Source organism: Ovis canadensis, chromosome Y (assembly GCF_042477335.2).
Source record: "Ovis canadensis isolate MfBH-ARS-UI-01 breed Bighorn chromosome Y, ARS-UI_OviCan_v2, whole genome shotgun sequence".
NCBI lineage: Eukaryota > Metazoa > Chordata > Mammalia > Artiodactyla > Bovidae > Ovis > Ovis canadensis.
In genome coordinates, this window is record NC_091271.1 from 6962004 (window position 1) to 6974829 (window position 12826).

The following is a 12826-nucleotide window of genomic DNA, read 5'->3' on the forward strand; positions in this document are numbered from 1 at the left end:
CTTGTTCTTTGTCCAGTCTATTCTGTATATATATATATATTCTGCAATAGCTGAAGTCCAACTGTAAAAGCCATCATTTGTTGAATAGTACTCATTACTGTCTTTGAACAACAACAACAAGTTTGCAGTCGTTTTCCAGCAGTTACGTGGCGGCTTCGTTTCAGTCAGCACAAGCAGAGCAGGTGTGCGACCTGCTGAAACAGGCTTGCTTCCTCTCTACCTTCGTCTGCAGCAGTGTGTACAGGAGCATTTATATGTAAATGTTGATGCACACATTAAACTTCTAGTCTCATAACTGGCCACTGGAAAACACAGTTTCCATTTGAAAAGAGAGCAATGTTATGGACTTCCCTGGTGGCTCGCTAAAGCGTCCGCCTGCCAATACAGCAGACACAGGTTGGATCCCTGGGTCGGGAAGATCCCCTGGAGGACGAAATGGCCACCTACTCCAGTATTCTTGCCTGGAGAATCCCATGGTCAGAGGAGCCTGGCGGGCTACATAGAGTTGGACACGACTGATCAGCTAAACCACCCCCAGTGTTATGGAGAAGGGAAGCCAGGGGGTGAGACCTACTGCGTTGCAGTCGGCAGAGAATCTGTGAAAGCGCCTTGCTGCAATGAGGTCATTCACAGCAGATTTTCCAGCAGCTCTGACTCTGCACCCTCACCCCGCATGGAATCAAGTCCCATAGCCCTGAGCCTCGTCCAGTAGATCACTTTACGCGATGCATTCTTCCAGCGTCCAGGCCAGCAGACTCGTAGCAGAGACAAGACCTCAGACCGGCTTTTTCTTCCATTCCTGGAGAACGAAGGAAGGGGATGCATGAGAGGATGTTAAGAGACCGCGTCCTAACAGTACCGATTTGCTAAGAGAGAAACTTCTGCCACGGATGATATCACGCTGAACACCACGCTCCCCACCCTGGAGTCACTGTGCGCCGTCACTGTTTCCGAACCAGGCTCCCCACCCATGGGCAGGGAAACTCACTCGCCCTTTCTGTCTTCATCTCCCAGAGCCGACGTTCAAGTGGCTCTGTGGTCATTACATCCATTACAAGATCATCACGCAGCAGTTCAGATTTTATTGTTTGGGGAGCGGTCCTGTCCCTTCCTGGAGTATGAGAGCATATTAAATACTGTACACGCAATACAGCCAAACCCTTAGACAACATTTCCTGCTCCCTTTTTAAAAAAAAAACAAACCATATATTTTTTACCTTTGTATTTGGTATTGGGGTGCAGCCGATTAACAACATTGCTGTAGTTTCTGGTGGAATGCAAAGGGACTCAGCCGTACATTAAATGTATCCCTTCTCCCCCAAACTCCCCTCCCATCCAGGCTGCCACATGACATTGAGCCGAGTTCCCTGTGCTGTCCAGCAGGTCCTTTTTGGTTCTCCATGTTAAACACAGCAGTGTGTCCATGTCCATCCCAAACTCCCTAACTAACCCTTACCCCTTCCTTCCCCCTGGGAACCATAAGGTTATTACAGAGGATTGAGCTGAGTTCTCTGTGCTGGACAGCAGGTCCTGTTGGTTCTGACTTCTCTTGCAACTGAATTTCAAACTGTTTTGTGACCTTGGTTATTAAGAGTCTTTTGCCACCTGGAAATTAAGTTGTTAAAAAAGGAAAAATACTGTAAATAATCTTCCCTTCAGCTTCGTGATGGATTTCAGCCCCCCCAGTGGTTATTTATGTTGGAATACTCATGTTAAGCAGGAAGTCTCCAGACGTGTCATCAGCTCACACTGATTTTTTTCTTCCTGTGAAACCAGAACAGTGAGGGAATATGTGGTTTTTGCCACACAGTGAAGATGGTCATTTCCTTTCTGCCCAGTCACAACCGCAGAGATCTCAGATCTACCTAATGGGAGGTGCCTCCAGTGAAAACTCTGGAGAAGGGCATGGCAACCCACTCCGGTATTCTTGCCTGGGAAATCCCATGGACAGAGGAGCCTGGCGGGCCACAGTCCATAGGGGTCACAAAGAGCCGGGCGCAATAGAGCACTCACATGCATGAATCATAACTGGGTCAGGCAAGAAAATAAACTAATGCCACTAATCGAGAACCCATTTTTGTTGTTGTTTTTGGAGGCGTGTTCCTTGGGGGCGAGTGTGGCCTCTCTGCTTTGAGGATGCTTGCAGGGGGGCAGAGTAGGATTAAGAGCCCTCCTGGGTCTCTGGGGTGCTCGGGGCCCTGGTCTGGAAGTGTATGCAGAAGCATGTCATCCTCACCGCCTTCCCGGGGGAGGGGGAGGGCAGCGGTTTTTAGCATCCACAGTTGGCATAGGTGGAAAATTGAGGCCTGCGGTCCACAGCTGCATAGGGATGAAGGTGCAATCAGCATCAGGCCTCCTGGCTCAGCCTCAAGCCCCCCTGACACCCCGAGTGCCACGTTCCCTGTTCTCCTTGGTGCCCTCAGGACATGATTCCCCTTACCTCCAGCCAATCAATCGTTGGAGGTCCGAACCATCGCCCTGGGGTTCCCCTAACTTCGTTGCAGCCAGCACAAGCATTTTCCTGAAGGAGGGCATGGCAACCCACTCCAGTATCCTTGCCTGGAGAATCCCAAGGACGGAGGAGCCTGGCAGGGCTACACATAGTCCATGGGAGTTGCAGAGGGTCGGACACAACTGAAGCAACTTAGCACGCAGAGGCATTCTGAGCTCTGTAAGAATCCTGCTTGGCTGATGACACAGGCCGACTCCTGCCATCTCAGAGTCCACGGTCCAGGCACACAGGCTGGTCTTCCTGCTCCTGGGTCCCGGGGAGCACTCAGTCCATCCTTGAAGATGCCGGGGTCTCGGCCAGTCTGCCGCAGAATCGAACTCTGTTGGTTCGGTCTGTGTCCATGGGGCTGCTTGCTGACTCCCCACCTCGTGATAGAAGTCACGTCACTGTGTCGATGACTCAGCTCCTCGCTGATGTGTGTCTTGGGGCCACGTGGGTGCACCCTGTCGGTTCGGTGACCGTCAGGTTCAGCATGGAACTGTGATGTGTGGGAGGTTGCTGTGAATCATCTGTGCTGCAGAACCACAGGTGTGAATGGGGCCACGTGGTCACCCCACCTGAGGGTGTTGACAGGACTATGGGGGTACCCCCGGTAATCTTCCTCATCTGTCCACGGAAGGGCCAGCTGGTGCAAGCAGCCACCTTCTGTCCCGGGGTTCTGTTGAAGCTCGGTACCAACCGCTTCAGGGTCTTCATTGAATCAAGTCGTGGTGTTTGTCCTCATTTTCTGGTGCCCCTGATTTTGTCTCCGTTAATGTGGTTTATAGATGGGTCCATGCCAGCCTTCTGAAACGCATCAGCTCATGTTCTGGGGGATAATTTTCACCTGTATGTTTATATGTTTAATTGTAAAATCTTTACATAAGCAGAAAATACAGGGGAAATTTTTCACCGGTATGTTTATGTTAGATAATTATAAAAGCTTTATGTCACCAGAAAATACAGGGGAAAATTTTCACCTGTATGTGTTTAGATAATTATAAAGCCTTTATGTTACCGGAACGTACAGCAGGAATCGGGCATTAGTTACCTCCTGAGTATTACATGTGTTAATTGTTTTCCGAAAGAATCGCGATTGAGGAGGAACACGCAGGCAGTGTCTGAAACATCTCTCCGCTTTCTCCTCTCGCCTTTTCCGACAGAGGGTGGTGGCTGCTGCTTCGTAAAGACCTCATCCCCGCGAGGTGAGGCTAAGATGAGCATTACCAGTGACGAGGTGAACTTCCTGGTGTACCGATATCTCCAGGAGTCAGGTAAGAAGCTGGCTTCCTGCCGGGAGCGGGGAGAAAAACACCTTCTTCCAACACACCACCTGCAGGGCCAGCAACCACGGATGGAAAACCTGGGCTATAGAGAAGACAGAGCTCTGGATGCTCTCATTCAGAGGACTGAAGGCAGGTGGAGAAGGGGCTGGGCCGTCCTGCTCTTGGGGTGGGATGAGAGAACGTGTTCTTGTTTCCGCTGACATTTCTGTTCACCTGAAGCCAGCCTGGAATAAAGATCAAGTGAAGGGAAGGTGAAAGTCGCTCAGTCCTGTCCGACTCTTTGCGACCCCGTGGACTGTCTGGTTCATGGGATTCTCCAGGCCAGAATACTGGAGTGGGTGGCCTTTCGCTCCTCCAGGGGATCTTCCCAAACTGAGGAATTGAACCCAGGTCTCTTTAAACTGCAGGCAGATTCTTTACCGGCTTAAGCCACCAAGGAAGTAACCTCTAATAAAGTGAAGTCAAGTGTCAGTCACTCAGTCCTGAGTCTTTGTAACCCGAACACCTATAACTGACCAGGCTCCTCTTTCCATGGGATTCTCCAGGCCAGAATACTGGAGTGGGTGGCCTTTCCCTTCTCCAGGGGGCCCTTCCCCACCCAGGGATACAACCCAGCTCTCCCGTACTGTAGGCAGATTCTCTACCAGCTGAGCCACAAGGGAAGCGCATTAAGATGAAGAGCAGCTGTGATAGATGTGGTGGGGGGCGAGGAGGATTTGGAGTTCTGGGTCCCCGTCCTCGGGAGGGCACTTGTGGGCTGGTGTATACGTATGGTGTATATATATAAATACGGGGGTGGCTGGGTGTGTGTGTGTGTGTCTGTGTGTGTGTCTCTGTCTGTGTCTGTGTGTTTTATTGGACCCAGCCGCCAATTTATTGGACCCAGCGTGCGTGCTGCGTGCGTGCTTCGTGCGTGCGTGCGTGCTTCGTGCGTGCGTGCATGCTGCGTGCGTGCGTGCATGCTGCGTGCGTGCGTGCATGCTGCGTGCGTGCGTGCATGCTGCGTGCGTGCGTGCGTGCGTGCGTGCTGCGTGCGTGCTGTTCTCGGCAACCAACATAGGGAGGGTATTTATGGGCTGCTGTATACATTTGGGCTTCCCTGGTGGCTCAGCTGGTAAAGAATCCGCCTGCAATGCGGGAGACCTGGGTTGGGAAGATCCCATATATGTATGTGGAGGTGGGGTGTTTGGTGTTTTTGGTGCTCACCATAGGGAGGATATTTATGGGCTGGTGTATACATATCGTGTATATACATGGCAGTTGGGGTGATTAGATATTCTCAGACCCCCCACAGGGAGGGCGTTTGTGGGCTGGTGTATACATATGGGGTATATACATGGGGAGTGGGTTGATTGGATGTTCTCAGCCCCCCCCACCATAGGGAGGGCATTTGTGGGCTGGTATATACATATAGTGTGTGTGTGTGCACACATATATGGGGGGGTGAGTGTGTGCATGTGTGTATACACATATATATATGGGGGGTGAGTGTGTGTACACACATATATATATATGAGGGTGGGGTGTGTGTCCACACATATATATATGAGGGTGGGGTGAGTGTGTGTGTGTCCACACATATATATATAAGGGTGGGGTGAGTGTGTGTGTGTATACACATGTATTATATGAGGGTGGGGTGTGTGTGTATATATACACATATATATATAGGGGTGGGGTGAGTGTGTGTATACACATATATATGGGGGTGGGGTGAGTGTGTGTGTGTGTATACACACATATATATATGGGGGTGGGGTGTGTGTGTGTATATATACACATATATATATATGGGGGTGGGGTGAGTGTGTGTGTATACACATATATATGGGGGTGGGGTGAGTGTGTGTGTGTGTTTTTGTATATACACACATATATATATATATGGGGGTGAGGTGTTTGGTGTTCTTGGTCCCGACCACAGAGAGAGCGTTTGTGGGCTGGTTACAGATGCGTGTACAGAATTGGTGTGGGGCGGGGTAACTCAGTGGGGTGGCTTGAACAGAAGTGCACCATCCCAGCCGTGGAGGACAGAGTCCGAAGCAGGGTGCCAGCTGGCTGGCTTTCCTCCCACGACTGCCTGCCTCACGGGGGTCTGCTCCAGCCTGTCTGCCAGCTTCGGCTGGACCGTCTTTGGCACTCCTTGCTCCCTAGGCGCTTCTTCCCCCGAGGCCTGCCTTCCCCTTCACGAGGCGCTCTGCCTGTGTGCGTGTCACCCTCTGTCCACGTTTGTCAAATTTCCCCTTTTCGTAAAGACACAGTCATACTGGATTTAGGGGGCTCACGGTACTCCAGCACAACCTCGTCTTAACAAGTGACATCTTCAGGGACCCTCTTCCAAACGCCGTCACATCCTGAGCCATACTGTGGGCCAGGACTACCAACCTGGGCAGTTGCAGGGGACACAGTCCGAGCTATAACCGTCGGTTCTGCGCGTATTGAAGCTTTATTCACTTTGTGTCCACGTTTTCTGTAGTCTGCAAATTGATTATTCAAGAAGGAAGCCAGTTCTCACATCCCACTTCCGCACATGCTGTCATTGAGGGTGATCGAAGTGTGAGTCCCTGGGTCCAGACTGTTGCAGAATCAGCCCACAAGGGTGAGATGGGCCAGTCTTGCAGGCGACCCAGATGGCTCAGTACTGATCCTCGAACAAAAAGGATGAAATACGTGGGGCATGCCACATGTTATAAGTAAACCTCTCCCCACGCAAGCCTGAGGTCCTGTTTCTGCTGTCAACCCTAGCTAGCATTATTCATGAAAAGTACACCTTCTTTCTAATATACGTTTGACCATTTGGATTAGCTCTCGCTAGATGTTTTGTATAAAAAAAAATGATGAGCAGAACAAAACGTACCACCTCATCCCTCGTCAGTCAGGGAGGTCACACCCACGGCTCTGATAACTTAACCTCGGAAATTAACCAGGAAATCTCTCACCTGGAGTCCAAGTGTCCTCCCAGCACTGATCTCATAGATTCCCAGAGATGTCTACAGATGAAAATTCCACGTACCAAACCCTGCCTCCCTGAAGACTTCCAGCTTGGAATTCAGGATTCTTTCCCTTTAGAAACACCTGCACAAAAATAGGCTGAAACAGTGCAGTCCAAATGTGTAAACAATCTTAAGGTGAAATTGCCATCCCTCTGTGAACATGAGGATAAATAGAGACTTGGGAAAGAAAACTTTTGTGTAACCTAGAGAAAGGTTTCTCCCGGTGGGCAGTCCCTAGGGCCCCCCAGGGCAAGAGCGTTGCTGGCCTCTTTGAATAAACACAGAAATGTCTATCCCTCCCCCCCTGAGAAAAGCGAGACTTCCTTTTTTAGGCTCTGTTTACATTTGTCTCACATTTGTTGAGAAACTTTCTGTAACCAGGCGACTGAGAAAGGAGCCTTGGGAGACGCAATGTATTCCATCAATGCCGGTTGTGTGTAGCGTCTGCTGAGCGGCTGTCGTAATTTGTCGGCCTCGAGTAGGATGCCATAGATCGAGTGAGGAGTTAAGAGATGACTGTGTGTTCCTCTGACGACTGTGTGTGTCCGGGAACTGCCTCTGGAACCCCCACGAGGGCATACTCCAAAGAAGAAACACCTAATGTTGTGAAGCGTTCATGGTGGGACTGGTTAACATTTATCTCAAATCCTCACACTTTGGTTAGCTGGTGGTTTACTTGCTCAGTTGTGTCTGACGTTTTGCAAGCACGTGGGCTGTAGCCCACCAGGCTCCTCTGGCCATGGGGATTCTCCAGGCAAGAAGACTGGAGTGGGTAGCCTTTCCCTTCTCCAGGGGATCTTCCCGACCCAGGGATCGAACCCAAGTCTCCCGCATTGCAGGTGGATTCTTTACCAGCTGGGCAACCAGGGAAGCCCAAGAAGACTGGAGTGGGTAGCCTTTCCCTTCTCCAGGGGATCTTCCCGACCCAGGGATTGAACCCAGGCCTCCTGCACTGCAGGCAGATTCTTGACTGATTGAGCCACCAGGGAATTTACTGAGCAGCCGCCAGGTGGACAGAGCACCTTCTTGGCTTCATAATGTCTCCTTTCTAGCTGAAAGGGGGGAGGGAAGAAGAGGGAGGGAAGGAAGGGGAGGGGAGGAAGGGGAAGGAAAAGAAGGCAGGAAGGAGAAGGAAGGACTCTCCTGATCAAGTATCTGTGCTGTCTCTCCTTTACCAGCATCAAACCCATCATCCATAAATTCTCTAGCACACTAGGAGACTCACTCAACTCCTCCCAGTGCGGCTTCTCCACTAGGGGTTTGAAAGTTCCATTTCCAAGTCTTCAGTGGTGTCACCCCCCCCCCGCCCCCTCCCCCCGCCCCAGGCTGTGTGTAGAAGGTGTGTGTGTGTGCAGGAGGTTGGGAGACGGTGGGGAGGACCCTGCAGGGAGGCAGGCCTCCGGATCCCTGGGCTTGGGCGGGGGGGGGGTCTGCTGTTGGCTTTACAACCAGGCAGTGGGTAGACCCAGAATATTCCACCCCGCCTCGAGGCACAGGTTCTCTGCCACCGCAGGGGCTGGGCTGGTGCCGAGTTGTGCAGCACTTGTGCCAGTCAGGATGTTCGGGGCTGCAGGGAAGACGGTCCCCATCAGAACATTGATTCCTCACGCACCCCACCCCACCAGATAGCTGGGAGGCGCAGTACGGAAGCAACACTTTCCTGAAAGCGTTATGACAAAATGCACATCACATCTCCGCAAACTCAGGAAAAGTATCTTGGAAAGGGGCTTCCTTTTCTGCCCTCAAGAGGCAGAATTCGCATCATGTAGGGTTCCTGTCTGGCCTTCCTCCACCCGGCCGTGGATTCCACAGCCTCTAAGGCAGACGGGATTTCATGGCATCACTGTTGTCTAAAGCAAGGGCCGTGCCAGTGGAAGGCGCTGTCTGCATGCTGTTGTTTCTGGTTGCTCCTCCTGGCAGCCAGATAAAGAAGATCTGTTAGTGAGCAAGGCTTGTTTTTTCTTTTTTCCCAGTTCAGCTAGAGATTTTGAGCAGCCCCAGCAGCAAAGTGTTTATTTTTGCATGAGCTGCGGCAGTCCGCTTTTGAGGGCTAGGAGTCCATGGGCCTCTGCCTCTTGGGGGTTAATCAGGGGTCACTTTTGCCATCCGGATGATTTTGAAGAAGCAGATTGAGGCAGAGCGTCTCTGCCACCCAGCCCATCAGTTCCCTTCATGATCAGTGTCCAGTTTCTCCATCCCTCCGCACCTTCATTTCTACCTTTTTTTTTTTTTTTTACATAGAGTATAATTTTCACACCAGAAAATTGACCCTTTTTAGAGTACAAATGTGCAGCACCTGCCAGATGTTCAGAGTGATGTAAACAGCTGCACAAACAACATATGGAATGGTTCCACCACCCCAAAAGTCCCCCTTGAACCTTTGCTATCTACCCCTCACCCCACCGCAGCTGCTGGTGACCAGCCTAGACAGCGTTTTAAAAACTAGAGACATTACTTTGCCGACAAAGGTCAGTCTGGTCAACGCTGTGGTGCTTCCAGTAGTCATGTATGGATGTGAGACTTGGACATCCAACTTTATAAAGAAACTGGAGTTTCTTTATGAAGAAAGCTGAGCGCTGAAGAATTGGTGCTTTGGAACTGTGGTGTTGGAGAAGACTCTTCAGAGTCACTTGCACTGCAAGGAGATCCAACCAGTCCATCCTAAAGGAAGTCCGTCCTGAGTATTCACTGGAAGGACTGATGTTGAAGCCGAAACTCCAGTTGTTTGGCCACCTGATGCGAAGAGCTGACTCACTGGGAAAGACCCTGATGCTGGGAAAGATTGAAGGTGGGAGGAGAAGGGGATGCAGAGAATGAGATGGTTGGATGGCATCACCGACCTTATGGACATGAGTTTGGGTCAAGTCCGGGAGTTGGTGATGGACAGGGAGGCCTGGCGTGCTGCAACCCATGGGGTCGCAAAGAGTCGGATGCGACTGAGCGACTGAACTGAACCTGATATGCTTAGTCCCTAAGTCATGTCCAGCTCTTTGCGACCCCATGGACTGTAGCCTGCCAGGCTCCTCTGTCCGTGAGACTTACCAGGCAAGAATACTGTAGTGCATTGCCATGCCTTCCTCCAGCGGATCTTTGCCACCCAGGGACCGAACCCAAGTCCTCTGAGTCTCCTGCGTGGGCAGTCAGGTTCATTACCGTTGCCCCACCTGGGAAGGCAGAAGCTAAAACTCCACGTGCATTGATTTGCATGGGTATTCATGCAAATTCACCCAAGGTATTCATGGCTTGGGGGAAGTATTTCCCCCACCTCTAGCGCTGTGACCGACATCTGCACACCGGGAAAAACAGAGAGCCCTTAATCAAAACCATTTGACGACTGTGGTGGTAGCTTTGACAGCAAACCAGAAACTCGAGTGAGAAATTCAGTTTCCCTAATGTTTTGTCAGGTGCCACCAGGCTGGGTGTCCCCAGTGGCTGTCATTTGAAACACTTTAGACAATAAAAGCAGCCTTTGGTTAGGGTGCAGATGGCAGAAATTCATTTCGCATATATCAGAAATCAACACGATGGTGCATTTCTCTGCGTATTGTGGGGATTTTGAAACGTTCGCGCCTGACGTGCTGTGGTCCATGGGTGTCTCAAAAGAGCCTCGGGTACGAGTTAGCGACTCAACACGACAACAAAAAGACCCTCGAGGGACTTCCCTGGTGGTCCAGTGGTTAAGACTTCACCTTCCAACGCAGGGGTTGTGGGTTCGATCCCTGGTTGGGGAGCCATGTGCCTCGAGGCCAAAAATCCCGGAACATAGAACGGAAGCAACATGGTAAGACTTTGAATAAAGACTAAAAAATTAAATGAACACCTTTGAATAAGATTGGAAACTCCTTATACAGTGAAATATGCTTCCTGCTTTGTCACGGTTCATGCTCAAGAGGCTAATCTGTTATGCATATCTGTTGCCTACGTTAGCACAGCCATACCTGCTGTCTCCTGCAAGGAGCGCTGGTGGTTTTCAAACGTAAGCACCTACACATGCGACGCGTGCTATTTTCTGTTGTGGTTCAGTTGCTCAGTCGTGTCTGACTCTTTGCGGACCCCATGGACTGCAGCATGCCAGGCCTCCCTATCCATCACCGACTCCTGGAGCTTGCTCAAACTCCGCCGAGTCAGTGATGCCATCCAGCCGTCTCATCCTCTGTCATCCCCTTCTCCTGCCTTCCATCTTTCCCAGCGTCAGCGTCTTTTCCAGTGAGTCTGCTCTCCGCATCAAGTGGTCAAAGTATTGGCGCTTCAGCTTCAGTATCAGCCCTTCCAGGGAGTATTCAGGGTTGATGTCCTTTAGGATGGACTGGTTTCGAGCCCATATCTGCACTCATGTGACTGGCCAGGTAGAATCAGGCATGTTTCATTTGGTTTACATAATACCCACATCTCTCTATATTACCCTTGTGAATACATGTTACATAGCCAGACTCTTGAGGTTCTCAATGGAAGGTAGATGGCATTTTTTCATTCATTTCTTGGAGCTTCTGTTAAGAGAATGCTTAGAAAGTTTTGCTGACCACGTAGCACACACATATGTCCTGTCTTGCCCCCCGACCCCACCACGGCAGATTTAGAGTAAGATTTAGGTGGCATTTTCCCTCCACAGGCAAGTCCAAGCACAGAGCTGAAGGATGGTTCTGTTCTGAACACACAGAGGTATGTATGGCTCTGCAGAAATGTTCCTGAGCAGTGTGAGAATTATGCATATTGGTGGTCCAGGGATTAAAAATCCATCTGCGGTTTGACAGCGGTTTGATCCCTGGCCCGGGAATATCTCACATGGTGGAATTCACTTGGTAAGTGCTTCCCTGGTGGCTCAGTGATTTAAAAAAAAGCCTGCCTGCCAGTACAGGAGACCTGGGTTTGATCCCTGGGTGGGGAAGATCCCCTGGAGAAAGAAAGGCATCCCACTGCAGTATTCTTGCCTGGAGAATCCCATGGACAGGGGAGCCTGGTGGGCTACAGTCCACAGGGTCACAAAGAGTCAGACACGACTGAATGGCTTTCACGTAGATGCTGTGTGCCTAGGTGATGCTCACACACTGATCAGAAATGAGGAAAGCTGAAGGTTTGAGTCAGGTGACCCATCAGCTGAATGTCACTCCCTGGTTTTGACACTGTCCTACGGCAAGAGAAGATGTCACCGTTGAAGGTGGCTGGGTGAAATGACTCCACTGTTTTCAGAGCTTCCTTTGAGCTTGTGATCATCTTGAAATTACTAAAATGAAAAAAGAGCAGAGAAATCATGACTGCGCTTCCATGCTCTGCAGAGCTTTGCCTATGAGACGGAGAAGGTGGCCAGTGATACAAATGCAGCTGAGACATTTCAATTAAGATTTTTTCAGGTCGTTAGTCAAGGCGCAGGCTTCGGTTCTGATGGAGCATCTTTTGTATAATGAGTTTGAGCGTTACCGTGTGTGCTTAGAAGCGGATAGCCACACAGCCATTCTGGGGCTTTTGGCAACAGAAAAATAATAGAGTCATCTGAAGGTGAACAGCGGTTGTTGTGTATCCAGAGTCAGATTTTTGCTTCCTTGGTAATTCAGCAGACTCCAGTGCACATCATAGACCAGGCTCACCTTGCTGGCTCCTCCTGGGACATTGTCGTGAGAAGCCGTTCTGCATTTGATTGGCACCGTAGTCGCTGGACAGGCTGTATCGTTAGCAGAAGGATAAAGGTCCATAGTCAGGGACTTGCCCTGGTGGTGTCGTGGGTAGGAATCCACCCGCCAGTGCATGGAACCCATGTTCGATCCCTGGTCCGGAAAGATGCCACATGCTGGAGAGCCACTAAGCCCTTGGGCTGAAATGAGTTAGCCCACGTGCCCCTCGAAACCGTGCTCTTGCAACAGAAGAAGCCACTGCAATGAGGAGCTCAGGCACTGTCCCTCGAGAGTAGCCGCTGCTGGCCACAGCCAGAGAAAAGCCCGCCCACAGCACCGAAGACCCGTCCCAGCCGAAAATCAGGAAATATTTTAATGGTGTTCTTCGGGGTTCTTCTGCACTCCGGGTCCCGTGTCTTGCCAGCTTTTCAATATCCCCTTCGTGGTCTT

At 50.7% G+C, this 12826-nt stretch overlaps 1 protein-coding gene across 5 annotated transcripts in view; it reads left to right on the plus strand.

The window, feature by feature from the left end:
• LOC138431416 (F-box-like/WD repeat-containing protein TBL1X) overlaps nt 1-12826 on the plus strand; it is a 247993-nt gene that overhangs the window by 181198 nt on the left and 53969 nt on the right. For all 5 annotated transcript variants that reach the window (XM_069573549.2, XM_069573552.1, XM_069573551.1 and 2 more), the window contains one exon: nt 3655-3765. In XM_069573549.2, the coding sequence (XP_069429650.1) occupies nt 3708-3765 (58 nt within the window). In that variant the 5' untranslated portion in view covers nt 3655-3707. The remainder of the gene's footprint in view (nt 1-3654; nt 3766-12826) is intronic.